The sequence below is a fragment of the Myotis nattereri genome, assembly GCF_964212035.1.
Source record: "Myotis nattereri genome assembly, chromosome: 6".
Lineage (NCBI taxonomy): Eukaryota > Metazoa > Chordata > Mammalia > Chiroptera > Vespertilionidae > Myotis > Myotis nattereri.
Genome location: NC_138081.1, coordinates 70,285,816 through 70,307,080, shown reverse-complemented (window position 1 = coordinate 70,307,080; position 21,265 = coordinate 70,285,816). Strand labels below are relative to the sequence as shown.

The window sequence follows — 21,265 nt, the reverse complement described above, 5'->3', positions numbered from 1 at the left end:
AGGCACCCAAGTGGGACCCCCACCCTGATCCGGGACACCCTTCAGGGCAAATCAGCCGGTCCCCACCTGTGCACCAGGCCTCTATTCTATATAGTAAATGGGTAATATGGAAACTGACTCTAACAGCAGAAGGACTGGGAATGACTGGTCACTATGACACACACTGACCACCAGGGGGCAGATGCTCAATGCAGGAGCTGCCTTCTGGTGGTCAGTGAGCTCCCACATGGGGGAGGCTCTGCTCAGCCACAAGCCAGGCTGATGGCTGCCAGTACAGCGGTGGTGGTGGAAGCCTCTCCTGCCTCCTCAGCAGCGCTAAGGATGTCCGACCGCAGCTTAGGTCTGCTCCCTGCTGGCAAGTAGACATCCCCCGAGGGCTGCTGGGCTGCCAGAGGGATGTCTGATTTCCAGCTTAGGCCCAATCCTCCGGGGAGCAGGCCTAAGCCAGCAGGTGGTCATCCCCCGAGGGGTCCCAGACTTCGAGAGGGCACAGGCCGGGCTGAGGGGCCCCCCCTACCCCCCAGTGCACAAATTTTTTGTGCACCGGGCCTCTAGTATGTAATATATTCAACGATAAAGATAAAATAAAAAAAACAACAACCCTGCATTATAGGGTTAGCTAGATGTGTGCCAACATTTTAATGTGAAATTTAAAGATAATACATGTTCTTCAAAACACAGAAGAGAGTCCTGTGGTTATAGTAATCCAGCTTTAGGCTTTAGCCTGTGGTTACTACTGTAGCAAATTTAGGCACTTCAAGTGACCAGTTGGAGTGCATGCTAAATTTATTTCCATGGAAAATATCCCACATCAAACACATGTCTCTTGATAATTAGATTTTTTTATTTTTACAGTAGCAGATTTGTAATGTCCAGTTATTTTTAGCTTACTTTTTTGTCCTAACTATAAGATTGTTGAGTGTCAGTATTACCTAATTATACAACTTTCTTATTGAAATATACATTTTTAAATTCTAAAGAACACTTATAGTCCTTTATTTGCTTTGAATGAATTGGTTGTTACTTAACTACTTAGGGAATTCACTTAGGGAAACTTTGAATGTCCACCCCCCCAAAGATAATTACAATAAATATTCATTTTGAGGTTAGCCTTCATTTCCCCTTTTTAATGACCTGATTTATAATATTTTAGTTCTATTTGTCTTTAAGCAGTGAAGCACAGTAGGTTTTTATTCAGTTCCAATTTATGATAAGGTTTCCTAGGAATGCAGTGTATGACTTGTTTATTATGAAAATGCATTTTAAGTTGTATAAGTTATCCATGAATAACACTCATTGAAGCAACTGAATAACAGAGAAGTATTTAGAGTTAGCACTTAGAGTTCCCTTTCTGGCCCAATACCATTTCCTTTCCTGGAGGCAGCTAACATTAGCAGTGATTTTTGAAGGAGGTTAACATATTCAAAGTAAAAAAGGAAAGTTCATGAATATTACTAATTCGAATCATTCTTTTTCCACATTCATTGAAACAACTGATATTGAATTTCATGAGGGGCATTGAAAAAGATAGTACTCAAATGCACGAGCCTCGAGTATGAATTTTTGTTACTCAATAATGCCTTTCATTGAAATGCCTTTTGTTGAAATGTTGACAGCATACTCATAGCTATTGCTTACTTTTTTCCTACCATCCTACAATACACATAAAGAGTTCATTTTATTTGTTTATGTGCAAATTTTAGTTTTCTGTGTTTTTTTTTTTTTGTCGGCAAATAGTGTTTTCCTATGTGCCTGAGTTTCCTTTGTCTACACAGCTGGTTCCTTTTGCACAGATCGAGAATGGGCCTGCACACTTTCAGTCAGCGATTTTCAACCTTTTTCATCTCATGGCACGCAAACTAATAACTAAAATTCTGTGGCACACCAAACAATATATTCTATTTTTGGCCGATCTGACCAAAAAAAAAAAGCATAATTTTGATTCATTCACACTGGATGGCTATTGTTGTGTGTGCTGTTGTCATTTTTTAATTTGACAATCTAAGGGAAAAGAGGTCAGTTTCATGTACTTAATAGCCAGGTAGTACTCCTTTTAAACATTCTTGTGGCATACCGGTTGAAAATTGCTGTTCTAAGGGATAGTGTTATGCTCAAATACATGCTTAAATTTTTCTTTTTCATCTATTCTGTGCCAAAGTAGTGACCTCAATTCCTGTAATTAAGAGTTAAAATGTTAATTGGTGCATTGAAAATTACCTCATGGAAAGTCCTCCCACTCCTACTAGGCAGCAAAACATTTAAAAAATCCACAAAAGAGGTAATTTGTTATTGCCGATTTTACTGACAAGATTTCCTTATGAGTGATGGCAATGAAATATTATAGAATTCTGAGGCTGCTTATCCCCAGCCATAATACATTTGATTCAGGGGCTGAAAGGTGCTTCTTGTTGTTTCCTTTCTGCTTTTCAAGATCTCCTGCCTTGTGGTGTAACTGTGGGACCATGAAACCATCCTCAAGGCCCACACAAAACTCTGCCTTAAATTCCCTGCCACTCCTGCCTCTTTGGACCCCACCGCCAGCCCCTTCCAGCTGTGTGCAGACTCTCAAGTCACCTCCTGCCCTGACAGTCTCATCACCCTTAAAATCTGACTGCTGCTTCCAGTCTCTTTCCTCTTGAATTCTTGTTCCCACTGGGGCCCGAGCTGCACTTCTGGGAAGGATCTGGTTGTCTTTCCAGGGTAATACAAAGTGTTTTCCCAAATGTCTTGTCGAGCCTGCCTGTTCCTTTCCCTCAAATGCTGCCTGCATTTTCCTTTGTGAGCTGAGCTGGGTCAGGAGACAATATGGTGGTTTCAAAGACCACCCTGGACAATTGCCTTTCTCTGGAAATTCCCTCACTTGCTGGGAATTTCCATCCTTCTCAGCTCATACTCATCCTTTAAGAGAAAGCTGCTTCTACAAGCAGTCTTGAATCTTGCTTACCACAGCACCCACAGCGGTCTTCCCTTCTCCATGATTCTCTGTTGTTTACACCTTCAGATACACCTTAAACCAGGGGTGGGCAAACTTTTTGACTGAGGGCCACAATGGGTTCTTAAACTGGACCGGAGGGCCGGAACAGAAGCATGGATGGAGTGTTTGTGTGAACTAATATAAATTCAAAGTAAACATCATTACATAAAAGGGTACAGTCTTTTTTTTTCAATAGTTTTATTCATTTCAAACTGGCCGGATCTGGCCTGCAGGCAGTAGTTTGCCCACAGCTGCCTTACACCATCTCAGGCCAGCCTTTATTACAGCCTTTATTACTGCTAGACCTGCTGGTCTGTCCTCCCCCAAGGCATGCCTTTTTTGAGGATAGATATCAACCTTGTCTGGCCTCCAGCAAGGAAGCAGGTGTGAATGTAACTACTTTGAAGGCACATTCAGACATCTTAGCCATTGTTCCTCCCTAGTGAGGTTGGATCTATAAAACCTAAATGGCAGGACACCTGTGCAGTCACACAATTTCCTCAGTGGCTGAACAGTCACAGGCACACAGTGAACAGACTGCATGCTGTGCTCTGACCCAGAGGGTGGAGGGGCCGTGTGGCGCTCTGAGACATGCGGAAGCAGGCTCTGACATTACTTTGGGAAGCATTTTAGCGTAAAAACACAATGCTAACTACTTCCTCAGAGTAATGTGCAGTATGGCTGATTTAACTCTTTCAAGATAATATATAATTGAAAGAATTATTTCAGAAGGTTTTCCCCCCTCATTTTGAATACATTTTACTTCATTTTACTGATGCATTCTAAACCTCAGATTTAGGAACTTTGTTAGTTTCAGATAAGAAATGTAGCAATGTCATTGCTAGTCTTCCCCACGAAATGAGGTCATGACACTTGTGTTGCAGAGGTTAATGAATATTATAAAACCAAATAAAATAGAAGCCTTCTTACCTTAAATTACTGTTTTAATTCTGGTTTCACAATTTTTTTTTTCTTATGTCTTGGCTTAGAAATTGACTGCTTGAAAGCTGTGGAAATTATAAAAGATGGGGGAGGAGCAAAAGAAAATGCCAAGAATTTAGCTGTAAACAAAATCTCAGGGAGGTGATTGTGTACCTTGGAATCTCACTGTCTTCAATCCAGAGTTGCCAAGCTTCAGAATTCCTCCGCCCTTGGCTCAGGGGCTGGGCTGGGAGAGGCTGTGACAGGGTAAAGGGATTGTTTAGTGACCTTACATTCCTTTTCCGTGACCTACAGCAGGTGTTACCCATCCACATGCTTACAGATCCGTGCTTTTGAGTAGGAATGGTCAATGCAGAATTTTGGCCCTCCTAACTAGAATATTTGATGCTTTGCTTTTCAAAACTACCATATTAATCATTTTATATCTGAGAATTTGTGAGTATAAATAGGAGTGGGAAATGGCTGCTCTAGATGGTACTTACAGTTCACATGTTTTATTATAGAATTTTAAAAAAATTTCAATTACTGTTTACATTCCATATTCTGTGTTAGATTCAACTGTACAGTGAAGTGGTTAGACAATCATATACTTTACACAGTAGTCCCCCTGATTTTTCAAGTGCCCACCTGGCACCATACAGAGTTATTACAATATTATTTGACTATCTTCTCTATGTTGTAATTTGCATCCCTGGGACTATTCTGTGATTACCAATTTGTATTTCTTAATCCCTTCACCTCTTTCATCTGCCAGCCCCCTCCCCTCTGTCAACCATCAGTCTATTATCTGTATCTATGAGTCTGGTTCTATTTTGTTTGTTTGTTTCTTTATTTTTTTTCTTTAGATTCCATATATAAGTGAAATTATAGGTATTTGTCTTTCTCTATCTGACATATTTCACAGAGCATAATACCCATGCTGTCACAAAATGTAAGATTTCATTGTATTTTTTTTTTATGACCGAGTAGTATTCCATTATGCATATGCACCACAACTTTTTTACCCACTGATCTACTGATGGGCGCTTTGGGTTGCTTCCTCATCTTGCCTATTGTAAATAATGCAGTTTACAGTTTTTTTGCATGTGAAATAATGACAGACATTTATTTATGAAATACACTAAGTTTTTAAATGACTGAGGTCCCCCAAAGAAGATAGGACATTAGAAATTGCCTAATCTAATATACAGTATATTCATATATTCATTGGTTCAATGAATATGTTCGTATTCTGCAAGTGGATGGAGGTGGAGAAAACATTAAATGCTCCTGGTACATTAGAAGCTCACAGTGCATCAGGGCAGTGATTTTTAACTGGACAGAGAAACTCTGCATGTGAGCGCTTTCACTGTTTCTGTCCCCTCTTTGCTGAATGATTGAATGAAAGATAAGCTGACTTTTGGTATTTTTAAAAATATTTTTATTGACTTTTAGAGAGAGAGGGAGGGAGAGGGAGAGAGAAAGAGAAACATCAATGTGAGAGCAGACCGTCTATGATCGGCTGCCTCCTGCTCAACCCCACCTGAGATGAAGCCTGCAATCCAGCCATGTGCCCTGGTGCAGAACCGAACTAGCAACCTTTCGGTGAACAGGATGATGCCCAACCACCTGAGCCAAACCTGCCAGGACTTGATATTTTTTAAATCACAGGGAATGTTATGACAAGTGAAGTGAGGCAATGTTTTTCTTCCAAGGAAAGAGGAGCCGCGGGAGGGCGGAGCAGAGCTCCCTCTCTGGTGTCAGCAGTGGTCTTAGTGACCCTCCCCCTGCTGTGGCTGGCAGGGGCAGTTATGTGATGCTGCTCTCCAGGTATTTTTAAAGTCGGGCCTTTCCTCATTTATTTGGCTTCCTTCCGCTGAGCTGGATTCAGTCAGGAAATATCATAAGTAGCAGTTCTTCAAACTGTTATTTTTAAACAGTTACTTTTCAACAGTTATATGACAGAACAAGCATTACTGTTGGCAGTAATTTAAAAAACATTAAACACCCTTAAGCAAACATGTACTCACCCTTGCTTATTTCTGTGGAGTCTCCAATGGGAATAAACACCAGAGTTTGGAAGTGGTAACTCTTATGGAGCTAATCTTGGTCCTAAAGCACTTAGTTTTGTAGGTCTTAGTAATATAGCTACCTTTTATTGCATCCCGGCTCTGAACCTTTGCAAACATTACCTGTTTTTCAGGAATTTTTCAGGCAAGGTATTTGTTATTTTTCCTATAGGCTTCTGCTGCTCAAAGAAGAGAAATTAGAAAGTTGCTAAGCTTGGCGTTCAGACTGTAGTCTTCCTCTTCCTGGGTGCACGCTGTCTCCTAGGACTCAGGATGGTCGAGGGCCATGTGGGGCTCTTGGTTGTGAAAACAGCTTTTCAGATGCCTGTCTGTGGTCAGTGGTCTGCATGGCCGGTGCCTGTTGCTTTCCTCTTTCTTTTTCCTCGTAGTGAAGTGTATGCCAGGACGGGCGTGTGTGAATTGGGTGTCTCCACATGGTCTGTGTGTGAGAGAGAGGGAGGAAAGGTGGGGGTTGACGCCATAAAACTTCCCTCATGCCAGCAACAGGGATCGTGCAGGCCACTTGCTCCAGTCAAGGCTGACTGTGACTAAACTTCCTTGCAGCATAAAGCTTCCATGCAAATGTCAAAAAGCCTTGGCCCAGGAGACTGTCAGTTTCCTTATTCAAAACTAGATTTATTGAATTGTCAGTTATATGGCAGTAATGCTCTTGCTAATCTTAAAACGTTCGAAATGGAGATTGACAGTGCAAGAAGTGGCAACAACTTAAATGGGCAGGTCGAATTCTTTATGAATTCTATAGAAGTTTCATACTTTTCTCTCTTCTTGTTTTTTAGATTTTTTTTTTTTTATTGATTTCAGAGAGAAAGGGAAAGGGAGAGAGAGATAGAAGCATCAATGATGAGAGAGAATCATTGATCGGCTGCTTCCTGCACGCCCCACACTGGGGATCGAGCCCACAACCCCGGGCACATGTCCTGACCGGGAATCCAACCCTGACCTCCTGGTTCATAGGTTGACACTGAGCCACGCTGACTGGACTCTCTCTTGTACTTTTGTCTCCTTGCACACCCCACCCCCACTTGTCCTGACCATGTCTTCCTAAGCAGTCTTCTGTGGTAAGATCCTCAAATGCTGGAGCCAATACAAAGAAGAGATAAATCACCAAAGCAAGCAATAGCAAAGAGTAAGAGTAGCACGGGCCTATGGAACAGGAGCAGGCCAGCGAAAGAACAGACGGAAAGGGAGCTGTGGAAAGTGCGCAGGGGGATAAAAGGGCTTTCACAGCTGTGTATGGAAAAGGGAGGAGGTGGTTGTGCAGGGTGGTATAATATTAATAGAGACAGAAAGGCCTCAGTGTATTAGCACGTGTTGCTTTCCATCTTCATCAGAGAATGGCCCTGCAAACTAGAAAGTGTGGAATAGTCATTACTGAGAGTGCATTAGAGCCTGAATTCTGAGTTAGGTGGAAAAACTACACAGATCCTTCAGATGCCTAAATCTACATCCCAAGCCACCTGGGATTTTTACCCATGATCTCAAGGTCACATCATGTATTTTGTAAGAAATTACCAGAAAGATGGAGATGGATGAAAGTCCTAATTAAAGGGGAACATTTTTTAGAAGTTAAAGACCTGAAGTAAGATTGATGTTGGTTCTTGGCTGTAGATAAATGACCAACCAGAGGTCTCATATGTGCTTAGCAAAGACTGTGTGGTTGCCAAGAATCAACATGGACACCATTCAGAAGCCTTGCCTAGACTCATTTCCTTGAAGGACTGATTTTATTTTAAACTTATTTTTTTTTGGAGGAGGGATATTAGATTATTTGAATCACAGATTCATAGAATCACACTTCATGTTTGCTCATTTAGTTCAAATAATGCTACAAACCATCATTTTTGGCAAGCCTAGATTTCAGTAAAGAATTTGAGAAAATCTCTTATAGTAACCTTATGAGAAGGAGATGGAAAGTTAATTGGATGCTAGTATTAGGTTGACTCCTATATTTTGAAAAGTAAGCTGAAAATTTGTTGAATAATGAATGACATGGTGTCCTCACAAGAGAATGCTCAGGTAGGCACTGCCATTATCTTTATTTTTTTACCAGAGAAAACCCAACTACCCCCCAAAAATCAACAGAAAAGGAATGCTTCACTCTCAGATTTGCAAGTAAGAAAGAGATGGGAGGGTTAGCTGATATGAAAGTAGAGAGGCTAGCCTGGCTCGTGTGGCTCAGTGGTTGAGTTTTGACTTATGAACCTATGAATCATGCAGGAGGCAGCCAATCAGTGATTCTCTCTCCATTGGTGTTTCTGTCTCTCTCTACCTCTCCTTTCCTCTCTGAAGTCAATAAAAATATTTTTTTTAAAAATAAAGTAGGGAGACTAAAAATTCAAATCATTTTGTGAGTTAACAAGGCAAGGTTTGTTTGTAAACATCAACTCCTAATTGTAAGCCATACAAGATAGGGAAAATGTAATTTTGTAGAAGTTATGGGAATTTTGGAGTTTCAGTTAACCATTTTTTTGTGTGAAAAATATATCTATAAACAATCAAATAAAAGACAAAAGAAACAAAACAACCCTACAGTAGGAAAAATAAAACTTAAAGAATTTTAGGTGGCATTTCATGAATGTAATTATCTGCAGGTGAAATACCCCTTAGCTTCCTTTGTTGTCATTCAACCCAACATTATAAGAATACTCCGTTCTGTGTGGCATACACGCTGTAAGGACATTAAGAAGTTGATGTAGTTTCCGGAACGTGTTGATCAGAGTGGGGAGGGCAATTCTTGGAGATCATGTCCTGGAGCCGTCATGGAAGGAATTGGGGATCTTTAACCAATGGAAGACCAAGGGGAAGCATGGTGGTTGCCTTTAAACCTGAAGGTATTTTTTGAACAGGATAGAAAACTTATATTTATTCCATGGGTCGGACGAGAAGCAAAGAGCCAACGAAGGTGCCAGGAAACAAAGTGAGCTTACTACAAAGGCAATGAAGAAGTCAGACTGACCGATGGTGTTATGGGAGGCCTTGGAAGGAAATGACCACTACTTTTCTCCAGTGGTAGAGACCAAGTTGGATTTACTGACTTGCATTCTTTCAGGGCCACTCCCAATGTTGCTGCCTCTGAAGTCTCTTTCCCTCTGCAGAACATTTCCTTTCTTAATTGTTTTAGACCTCCCAGCACCATACACAGCATCGGGCTATTGTGGGTATTAGTATGTTGTGGATGAAAGCGTGAATGTAGCTGGGCAGCGGACGGTCCTGGGCTCTCAGATAACAGTGTCCAGCAGAACTAAGAACAACCTGTTTCATTCCCTCCACTATGCTCTTTATTTATTTCTGCTCTGAGTAGCTAACTGTAGAAGAAAACTTGTTCTAAATTGTGTAAGGACAAAAGATATTTCGCTGTTTATACCGAGAAAAGCATTTTCCCCCCCTGTAATTTGAAGTTTTAATCGTAGATACCACTGACATTGAGGCAAAATAGCTTGGTTCACTGGGGAGTGTTTTGAAGCTTCTAGAATGATTAGGAAACTGTCAAATCATGGGGAATCGAGTTATTTATGAAGAAAAATTATTATTTTTAAAATTGAAATATTAAAAAAAAATAAGTAAATGAAAATGATGCTATCAAAGTTTTAAACAAATGTCTTTTTTTCCAGTAGTAATAGATTTTGAGATGCAGTAGGTTGGATGTCACTGAGTAATATCCCCCTTTGTTATTGTGTTCCATTAGGCTGATTCGAAAGTCATTGAGAAGTGGATGGAGGGTGCGAAAGACTTCTTAATGGAAGAGCAGGCTGTCCAGGGCGATGCTGAAGGGCTACAAAGGCAGCTTGACCAATGCTCGGTGAGCCCTGCTGACCTTGGGGACCTGCTGTTATAAATAACGTGTTCTTCTTTTCCTTTATTATTTGCAGCTATTATTAACATTGTTAGAATATGATATGACAGTACACTGAGATAAAATATCTTTCATTATAAAGCTTTTTTTGCTTTAGAGTTAATAAAAAGTGACTGATTATTTATATTTTATTTTTGGCCATGGTTATAGAAATTTGGGTAGAGAGAACAAGAGCTGCCGTTTTATGCCACGATGACAATCTTAGTGTCATAATTACCAATTGCATATTGCTCTTATTGTGCCACATGGTGGAGCATTAAGAAAAACATACTTAATAGTTGAAATTTCCCAGTAATAGTGCATACAGTTTATATTTGGTGAAATCATTAGGCTTCTCTAAATTAATTAAAAGTGCTGTTTCCTACTGAGAGTCAAGTATTTCCACTCTAATTTGGCAATTGTCTATATGAAGCACCCAGGTGAAATCAACTTCTTAAGGTACAATATTTCTGAAGCAGTTAAACTTTTGCGTCCCAAACGTTCGTTCTTACAATATTTGCAGAGATAAAAACAAACTATAATTATGGTATACGCCTCTATGGCAATGAACTCAACAAGGTCTTAATTTACGTGTTCAGGCTTTTGTTAACGAAATAGATACAGCGGAGTCGTCGCTGAAAGACATGAAGGAAGTAGAGGCACACCTTCGAAGTTTCCCGGTTGCTGGAATCAAAGCCTGGGTGCAGACTAAACTAGTTGACTACCAAACCCAACTGGAGAAATGTAGCAGGGAGGTAAGTTTTTCAGCTTTGCTGTCTGTGTTTTTCAAGAGGTAGATTCCATTGATAACATTGACTGGTATAGCCCATACCGTCTGAAAACCAGAGAGCATACTAATTGTCCAGTTTGGCTCCTCACTGGGAATGAGCTTGCTGTGCTTAGTAAAGAACAAGAAAGACACTGCAGCTGGGATTGAGTGAGCAGGGGAGGTAGTGGGCTGGAGAGCAGTGAGATGTGAGGTAGGAAGGGAGTTGGGCTGTTTATGGCCTTGGAGACAAAGGTGGGGGATTCTGTTTTAAGGATAACATCACACAGAAGGCAACTTGTAGAGTTTTGAACAGGGAAGTGACATGTGATAGGTCTTTTAAGATCACTCTGGATTCATCTGGAAAGGCAAGAGGTCATTGCTGCCTTAAGAGAGAATGGCTCCTGGACTGGGGAGATGGTGGTGGAGGCCATGAGAAATGTTAGGTGTGGATTGTGGTTTGTAAGTAGAGATGAGAGTCTAGTAATGGCCTGGAAGTGTGATATAAGAAAAAGTGAGCAGTCAAGGAAAGGCTAGGAATTTTGCAAAAACGTTCACTTTGTGTGAATTGTGGTGCCATTTACTGAAATGGTGGAGACTCAAGGGGCAGAAGCTTTTGTTGGAGCAGGTGACATGATGATTTCCATCTGGAAGGGTTCAAGTCGAGATCCTTATTAGACATGCAGGTGGAGTTCTTTAGCACTTACCTCTGGAAAGAGGAAGGGACAGAGGCCAAGGATGCTGAGAAGGGAAGGTTGGCCAGAGGAGAAACGCCAGGAGAGTGTGAGGTCCCGGAGGCGGGTGGAGAAAGCACCCCACAGAGCCAGGTGCTGGACTTGACAAATGGAGGCTTTTAAAGACCCTGAGAAAGTGACTGTTGAAGTAGTTTGGAAACAGTGACATTGCACAATGTTGAGGAGAGAACGGGAAGTGAGGAATGGGGACAGCATGTATAACTAGCTTTGAGACATTTTTCTATTCAAGAAAGCAGAGAAATGGGGTGGGTGATGTGCATAGGCATCCAAGGAGATGTTTTTGTAATTTTTAAAAGTAATAGATACTGTAGGATGTTTGCATGCTGAAAAGAAGGACCTCGCCTAGAAGGAGAAAATAATGATGCAGAAGAGATTGAGGGAACATAATTTCTGAAGTGAAGTCTGTGATTATGTGTGAGAGGGAACGAGATTTACTCTCTAAGCGAAAGAATTACTGATGCAGAGTTTCTCCATGGTAATGGAAGGGAAAGTGATTATTCTGATTGCTTCTCTTTTGTTAGTGAAACAGCAGTGGTGTGAGGAAAGGGTAAAAAATGAGAGGAGAAAATGTGAAATACAGGAATATTTCACAGACAGTCCTGTGGATAGTATATCTCTTAATACAATGTTTTTTGGTTAATGTTTATCTAAAAAATTTATATTGCATCCTTGAGTATTTTCTTTATGGTTTCCCCTCAAGTTGCTTAATTTGCATATGTTTAAACTGAAAGAAAAGTTGAAATAATGGTACAGGGAGCAGCCTCATAACGGTTTCTGAATTTGCCCGTTTTTAATGTTTTACGATGTTTGCTTTCTCATTTTATCCCCCGCCCTCTTTTATATGCATACATACATACATGTATATTTCTTTTGTTTTTGGTTAAAAATGTACTTTTGACAAGGATTTGGAAATATCATAACACTTCACCCCTCAATGAGGACACTATTACACAAAACCGCCACACCATGACCATACTTAAAAAAATATTTTATAATATCTTAATAATAAAAGCCTAGGTGGTCCTCACACTGCCACGCTGTGATGCCCTCACGCCATCACAAGATGGCTGCGTGCAGGTGGCTGCGTGCAGGTGGCCGCGTGCAGCGGGGCTTGAGGCTGCGTGCACGAGGGCGCTGGAGGGAAGTGGACCGGGAGGTGCATTGGGGAGTCCCGCAGGGCGCTGGCCGGCAGCGGGGCAGGACTTGGGGGAGTCCCGCTGCCCCGCGGACTAAATATCAGGACAGAGGGCACCGCCCCCCTGTCCCCCCGCCCCGGGGAAATGAGATTCAGCTCCGGTGTCAGGATAAACCTGGGGTAGCGGGGGCTGCCCACCCTCCACGTCCACCCCAGCCTTGACCTGGGGTATGAACAGGACAGCAAACCTCCCTGGTCACTGCCTGGACCCCTCCCCTGAGCTTCTCCTTACACAGGAGCAGTGATTTCATTTCCGGGCAAGAACTGTGACCTCACTTCCTGACCGTGGAGCCCAGCAGAACGTGGAACCGTAGCCAGGCAACCCTGTTCTCAAACAGTCCCAACCCCTACCCCGCTCCTTGATGGAGAGACTGACTCGCAGACATGTTGTGCTGTATGCCAAAGGCCCGCGGCGGCCGCTGCTGCCGCTGGCGCCGCCTTTGGCCCTTTTCTCGGGGGAACCCGCAGGTAACCGGGGGAGGCCCAGGGCGGCTTTCTTAGAGCCAGGCCACCACGCTCACCCGCCTCGCCAGCCCCGTGTGCCCTGGGGCGCCGGCCCTTCGGGGCTGTGGCACTCCGGGACTCACACAGTTTCACGCGTTGAGTCACTAGTCATCTAATAATTTAGCCAAATTCAGATTTCTCTAAGTGTGCTATAATCTGATGCTATATGCTTGAATGGGGCTTTTGGGGTAGTAAATAAGGAAAATGGTTTCGAAGTGGCAGTGAGAAGCCAGGAAGGTGATGGATACATACAGACAGATATAGACATCGATGTTCAGATCTGTATCTGTCTCTCTTTCCCTATCCACATGTATACATACACACATATGACAATATGGAATTAGTTGTGAATTATTGCTGGTTCAAAACATGGGATTGAATGTAGGGAACATGGTTCAATGTCCTCAGCAGGAGGCAACCCTCCAGACTATTGCATTTCATTGAGTCGTAAAAAGGTTGAAGAAGTTTGAGATAAACATAATGCTGCCAAATTTTTATTTTGCTAAGAAGGGACAGGCATATGAAATCAATCAACAAGCAAAAACCAGTCCATGCCATCTATTCTACCTAGCCAGGATCTCATGAAAGGAAGCACACTATAATGCCAGATATTAGAAAATTTATAATTTCAGGGGAGTTAATTACAATTTTGAGCTTTGCTTTTTCTGAAAAGTTTGCTAGTGTCTCTCTCTTCTTTTTTTTTCATTTCTTTATGGATCCATGAAAATTATATAACTAACTAGTGTCCAGAAACTAGCAAAGAGAATGTTTTGGAAGTGGGGCCCAAGAAGTGTGTGTGTGTGTGTGTGTGTGTGTGTGTGTGTGTGTGTGTGAAGCTGAAGCTGATCAGGTTAAACTCTTGATCAGCCAGGCCTTGGCCAGGCTCTTAGAGTACCAGACTGGTGTGAGATCAAAGCTCCTGTTTGACCCCTTTCTATTTTTATGACTGTGATCCGGTTGGAGAGTGGAGACAGGAAAGCCACTAAGCCATGCCCCTTACTCTCAGGAGAGCCATCTATTCCTGTCCTGGCCTTTGGTCACTATCAGCTGTGCAACCAAGCAGCCCTGGCAGGTGACGCTGCCGTGAGATTGAATTGGAGGGGGAGGGTGAATAGCGAGTGAGCATGGTCTCTGTGGATGGTATCTCTCCCCTAGTAGTGAGTTTGCAGTAACAGGGAGGAGTTCTTAGGAAGCATTTTAGGTTTCTCTGAAATGTTGAAGTTATTGAACCAGGTTGAGAAAAAAACACCTATTCTCTCATGTAACATTTTTGTGTCTCAGTGGAATATACAAGTATAGTAAATTATCAAAACCAAAATTTTCTAGAGCAGTATTTTATGAACATTGTTAATAAAAATTGAAATCATTACAGCGAATCTTGTTAAAAAGGAGAAAATGGATATTTTGGTTGCATTTAGGTTTTTTTCCTACAATAAACAATGCTACAGTAAAATTTCTTGTAACATGTGCTTTTATTGCTAATAGGTTAGGTTCCTTCATTTGGGAAGTTATGCATTTTTAAAATTATAATAGACTAGAGGCCCGATGCATGAAATTTGTGCAAGAGTAGGCCTTCCTTCTCCTGGCTGCTGGCACCGGCTTCCCTCTGGCATCCGGGACCTGGGCTTCCCTCGAAGCCCGGCTTTGTCTGGAAGGTTGTCTGGAAGGATGTCCGGAAGGATGTGTGGTCTAGTTAGCATATTATGCTTTTATTATTATTGATATGTCCAGATTAGATTAATATCCAAAATGTGAACTAGAAACACAGATATCATTATTGTTTTCATTATTGCTTAAATTTTCACAGCATCAGCAGAAAGTGTGTAGAGGCTTTTATCTGAATTTTAACCGTCAGGGTCTTTGTGGAGAGTTACCACTTTGTCATTAGCTATTAGAAACTTGACATTTACTGTATTAATGCTTGTTTATTTGGCTAAATGGCTTTTCTTTTCTAGATTTCTTTTAAGAAAAATAGGTTGTCTGAAAGACAGGAAAAAGTGGTGAACCTGAAGAAAGACTTGTCAGAAATGCAGGAATGGCTGATTCAGGCGGAAGAAGAATACCTGGAGAAAGATTTTGAATACAAGTCACCGGAAGAACTTGAGAGTGCTGTGGAAGAAATGAAGGTGAGGCTGGGACAGTCAATGTCAGCAGAGTTTATCTCTCCCTTTAAAGTCAATCAATCACACAAACAATCATCCATCTGGCTATAAACCATGATTGTGCAATTGACCCTTGAACAACACAGGTTTGAACTGTAGGGGTCCATTTATACACAGAATTTAAAAAATAAATACTGTAAATGTATTTTCTCTTTCGTTTGGTTTTCTTCATAACTTCTTTTTCTCCACCTTACATATAACATACAAAATATGTGTTCATTGACTATGTTATTCATAAGGCTGTTTATGTTACTGGTCAGCAGTAGGCTCTTAGTAGTTAAGTTTTGGGGGAGTCAAAAGCTATTCATGAATTTTGATCCGTTGTGTTGTTCAAGGATCAATGGTACATAATCTTTCATAAGAGGATTTAAAATTTAAAAAAGAAGGAAGGGGAGCTGCTGTGATTCTAGTAAGGGAAGGAAGTTCAATGTGGCCCATGAGTTGAATCCATGTAGGGCCCTGAGATGTTTTCCTATATTAGAACCTTGGGGAATCACAGAGAATGAATTAAAAAAATTCAGTGGCATCAATCACATTCACAATGTTGTGCAACCATCACAACTATTTCCAAAAATTTTCAGGAATAATTTTTTTTTCATTAGGAATAAGAAAGACTTTCCAGTTTGCTTGGGGTTTATCCTTATTTCATCAGATGTGTTCTTCCAGTTACTACATGGGGCACACATATATATAAGCGGTTTGTTAGAGCAGGTAGAGTTGCAGTAGGAACATTGTCAAGGGATTTAATATAGGCTGGGGCCACAGGATATATTTTCCGTGAACTTATATTCCTCTGTCAGTAGTCTTGAACACTTTTTTAAAAAAAATATGATAAAAGAACTGGGCATCATTCCCAAATTTCCAACCTCACTTCAAGTCTCCTTCAGTGTCCAAGCCAAAGGAGATAGTGATTAAAGACTATTTTAAAAAATAAGATTAAGCAACACATTGAATGTTTTAGGCCAAAGTTAACTTGCCTAAAAGTGTAACTAAAGCAAACATCTCTGCAGATATTTTTTAAAAAGTATTAAATTTTGCCCAGCCTGTGTGACTCAGTGGTTGAGTGTCAACCTGTGAACCAGGAGGTCACCGTTCAGTTCCAGGTCAGGGCACATGCCCAGGTTGCAGGCTTGATCCCCAGTAGGGCACTTGCAGGAGGCGGCGAATCAATAATTCTCTCTCATTATTGATGTTGCTATCTCTCCCTCTCTGAAATCAATAAAAATACATTTTAAAGAAAGGATTAGATTTCATCCATGCATTATTATATATGACAAAGGACTTTTATTGTACTTGTATTTTCACAGAAACATCTTTCTTAGTGTAGCTTTTTTTAAAAAAAAATATTTTTATTGATTTCAGAGAGGAAGGGGGAAGGAAAGAGAGAAAGAAACATCAATGATGAGAGAGAACCATTGATCGGCTGCTCCTGCATGCCCCACACTGAGGATCGAGCCCACAACCCAGGCATGTGACCTGATTGAGAATGAACCTTGATCTTCTGGTTCATTGGTCAGCACCCAACCATTGGGCAACACCAGCCGGACTAGTGTAGCTTTTTTTTTTTTTTAAAGCTTTAAAAATATTCAGTATATAAGGTATTTTAAAGGTAGCCTACCACGTTAAGAACCATATTATTTCATTTATTTTCTTTACAGTACTGGCTTTGTGGTTTATTTAAGTCTCTAGGGATGAGAGTTTAGAAAAATGAGATTCAACACCCTTGATTGGGCAACATTCTATTTTTATTTTTCCAAACAACCATTTGAATTTTAAAAACCACTGCTCTTAACTATTTTATCCAACCTAGGAAAGTTTAAAACCATTGAGAAATAAAGAAAGCTGAACAAGAAAGTATAAAGCTGTTTGTGGTTGATTTCCCTGAAAGTGAGACTTTATATTAAGTGCAGAGTGGGAGTCAGGAAAGAACTATTTCTAGATCAGATCTTCCTAGTATAACTTCATCATCTTGGAAATGTTGTTCAGTATCAGAAGGCTAGATATACCGATGTCACAGAGAGAAAAATACATTTGCATGATTTTTAAAGGACATCTCTACCATCGTGCATCTCAACTTTTGTGACCATTTATTCATTTCAGTCTAATATTTTCAGAACTCTAGTGGCTAATTAAAATTAATTCACTTAGATTCTCATCATGGGCCCAGACTTTGAAAATATTTAACGTCAGTAAATATAACTTAAGGATGACTTAGGTGCTAACGTTGCCTGCCTGTTATTAAACGAAAATGTTTGTGTGGGACTGTATTCATTGGGGCATATAATGAGTGAGATTTTATAGTTAGTATTTTATTTTATTTTATTTTTCAAAAAGCAGTCTTTTTAGTGATTACCTAAATACTGTTCTAAATTAGGTAGTTGAAATCATGTAGACGTTTTAATTTTGGTTTAGTTATTTTAGGAAAAAGAAAGACATTGGTTAGTGAGAAAGGGGGACAGTTTTCATTTCTCTCCTTCCTTGGAACAGAGGGCGAAAGAGGATGTACTGCAGAAGGAGGTGAGAGTGAAGATTCTGAAGGACAACATCAAGTCAATGGCTGCAAAGGTGCCCTCTGGTGGCCAGGAGTTGAAATCTGAGCTGAGTGTTGTGCTGGAGAATTACCAGCTTCTTTGCAACAGAATTCGAGGAAAGTGCCACACGCTCGAGGTATGCTATTGTTCAGGAATGTGTTTCTGAGATTAAAACTTTGTAATGTACTGACCATTTCCATTTCTTGGAAAAACTTCATTTTTTTCCAAATACAGGATCATAAAGGAAAATAGTTGTTGGTTAATAGGTTAATACAACGAAGCAGGGATAAAAAATATATAGGAGACCAAGATCTGCCCTCAATTAAGGTTCTTGGGAAAGTCATTTAACATCCTTAGACTACATTTTTTATATGTAAAATCAAGTTTTTCATATCACAGGTAATCTATAGGCAGATTCTATAGATTATAGAGCAATGTACTGTGAACATCTCTTTTGTTTTTTTTTTGGTTAGTGCACAGACAGGAATTGAGGTTTTAAAATTTTTTTATTTAGAGTGGCATCTACAGTTAGAATCACCTGAAAGGAAGCAGAACTTGAATATGCTGGTAATTAACTGGGCATTGGGTTTAAGATGCAGATGATTCTATGAGTTTTGTTTTTTTACTTAAAATAAAATTGAGTTCTTTCTTATTCGTTTCTATATTAGTGTGACTTTTATGTCATTGAAAATAGTTTAAGAACACTTCAATTTGAATTCAGCTCACCCTCAAATAAACGATCATATTGAAGTATATCCTAAAATGGTAAACAACACAACTATAATATTTAAACTGAACTCAACCATTACTTGCTTGTTCTGAAACTATTTTGTGGTAAAGATAAACATGGGTAACTGAGACTAGTTAATAAGAAAGCTACAACTCAAAACCTCACTGTTTAATATTAACATATTGTCTGATGTAAAATACAGGAGGTTACTCCTTTGAGAAATTAAAAATTCTGTAAACACAACATATAGTGTTATGCATGCCTAATCTTAAGTTCTACCGAATGATCTTGGAATTGAGCTTCACTACAGTCTTATGCATGTTTTCTTCTCTGTCATAACCACCCTTGATTTTGCTCTTTTTTCTTTTCCTTTTATTTCTAGCCAAAGTAACAACTAACTCTCCCCCCCCCCATATATAATTTTTTTAATTAAAAGATTTTTTTATTGATTTCAGAGCAGAAGCGAGAGAGAGCGAGAGAGATGGAAACATCAGTGATGAGAGAGACTCATCAATCGCTGCCTCCTGCATGCCCCACACTGGGGATTGAGCCCACAATGCCCTTACCTGGACTTGAACGGCAACCTCCTGGTTCATAGGTCGATGCTCAACCACTGAGCCACGCCGCCTGGGCTACATAATGAACGGAGTCCCCAAATTATCCTGGCTAACAGAAGGCCACCATATAGTGTATCATTTCTTCAAGCTGTCTTTATGATCTAGAGGTGACAATTTTATAATAAGGAATGAGGGTTTGGAATGGCTTTGAGAATTACTTTTATAGTTACTTTGAAATTAGTTTGAGAGAAGAGAAGGAAAATGCAAAAAACAAGATATAGGTAAAAGAGAAAAAATAAGGCCTTGATATTTTAAAAATGGTAAATGAAAAAGAAGAAAAAAGGGATTTAAAAGTGGGAATTATTTTAAAATTATGTCAGCAATTACCAAGGAATTTTGGGCAGAAACAGACCAAATTTCTAAATTGGAGTGAGAATGCCCTTCTTAGAGGAATCCAAATGTATCACCTGGATTATTTTTAGGCTCCTTAAAAATATATGAAATCAGGAACTAGTTCAGACTTACAGAAGAATAGAGGTAATACTATTAATACATCTTTTAACTATAACTAATGTTAACATTTTGCCATATTTTCCCAGATCTCGTTTTTAAAATAAAGTACATTAGTATTGTGGAACCTGTTTTCTTCTTTTCCATCCCATCTCATTTCTCTCTTGAAGTAATCATCACCCAGAAGTTGGCGTATATTCTTCCCAACCATATTTTTATATTGGTAATATATACACCCACTTGTGTCTCAGTTATCAATTGCTATGCATCAATCTCCCCAAAACGTAGTGACTTTTGAAACAGCCATTCATTATTTCTCATGGTTCCGTGGTTGAGGTGGCTCAGTGGGGTGGCTTTCTGCTCCATGTGGTCCATGACTAGCTCACTCAGGTGGCTGCATTCGACTGGGGGCTCAGTGGGGACATCACGATGACCTCTCATCTCCCAAGCCTCTCTCCATGTGGTCTTCCAGTTTCACAGCTTCTCTACTGCATGGCAGCTGGCCTTTCAGAGGGAGAAAGCAGAAGCTCCCAGTCCTCTTAAAGGCTTGGTCTGCAATTCAACAGTCACATCTGTAACATTCTTGTGGTCTAAGCAAGTCACAAGGCCAACCCACGTTCCAGAGCAGGAGAAAAGAATTTCACCACTTAATGAGAGTAAAGGCAAAAAACTGTGGCCATCGTTAATCCACCGTAGTCTACCCTCTGGTCATACGTTAGTGTCACTCCTCCCATATCCACTTACGCTGTCCCAGGGACTCCCCAAAGCGTACCCAGTACAGCATCAAGCTCGAAACCCAGCATCAGGTCTAAATAACTGTGACTCTCAGGGCAGTTTCTTTAGGTGCAGGTGTGGCACCGCTCAATCTGGAGACTTTCCCATTAAAAAGATAGGTTATCATGCCCCATACACTCACATTCAAAGGTGAGCGAGACATAGGAAAACCTCAGCGGACACTCCATTCAAAAAAGTGGGAGCAGTGGAAGGTAAATAGCAGTCACTGTTAATAGTGACTGAATTGTAATAGGAGTCACTCTGAAATCTGGCCAGGGCCCCTACACCAGGGGCAGGACTGGGACTTGATTAGGGACCAGTTCTGTTTCCTGGGAATGCTGCTCATTTTTCCTTTCCCATAAGAAATTGGGCTCTGCTTGCAGCCGAGTAGATGTCTCTGCTGCTTTCCACCTGTAGAAATTTGGGGGACCAGACACACCGTTTATCTTTTAGTCTTATTCAAGGGCTGGCAAATTGCAGCCTGAGGGTCAAATCTGGTTTGTGTCTCTTCCACTATGGCCTGTGAGCTAACAATGGTTTGTATGTTTTTCATTTTTAAAGGATTATTAACAACAAACAAAAACACACACAAAATAAACAGAAGAATCTGTGGCAGGGACCAGACTAGCTTGTGAACTTACAATATTTACTGTCTGGCCTTTAATGGAAAAAGTCGCTGCCCCCTGACCCGGTAAACACAACTCATTCGGAGTGCAGGCTAGAACATGCCTCTCTCAGTCAGTGGATCCGAAAGAGAACCAACCGGGAGGCTCTATGTGGAACTCTTTTCCCTACATTTATCAGTCAAATAAGCTCCTCTTCTGTGGGGAAGGGGCTGTTCCTCCCATAATTTTCTCCTCGGAAGTGGGGCGTATAAATTTATCCCCCTGAAATCCCTCATAGGAATGGGGAATAGTGATTGCCATTAATACAGTTAGTATAACTCCATTTTGGCAAAATATGG

General features: G+C 40.6%; 1 protein-coding gene across 1 annotated transcript in view; it reads left to right on the top strand.

Moving 5' to 3' along the window:
• Positions 1-21,265, top strand: part of UTRN (utrophin) — a 445,898-nt gene that overhangs the window by 149,329 nt on the left and 275,304 nt on the right. Inside the window, exons 25-28 of the mRNA XM_081094315.1 lie at positions 9,671-9,784; positions 10,417-10,572; positions 14,993-15,163; positions 17,687-17,866. Of these exons, the coding sequence (XP_080950441.1) occupies positions 9,671-9,784; positions 10,417-10,572; positions 14,993-15,163; positions 17,687-17,866 (621 nt within the window). The remainder of the gene's footprint in view (positions 1-9,670; positions 9,785-10,416; positions 10,573-14,992; positions 15,164-17,686; positions 17,867-21,265) is intronic.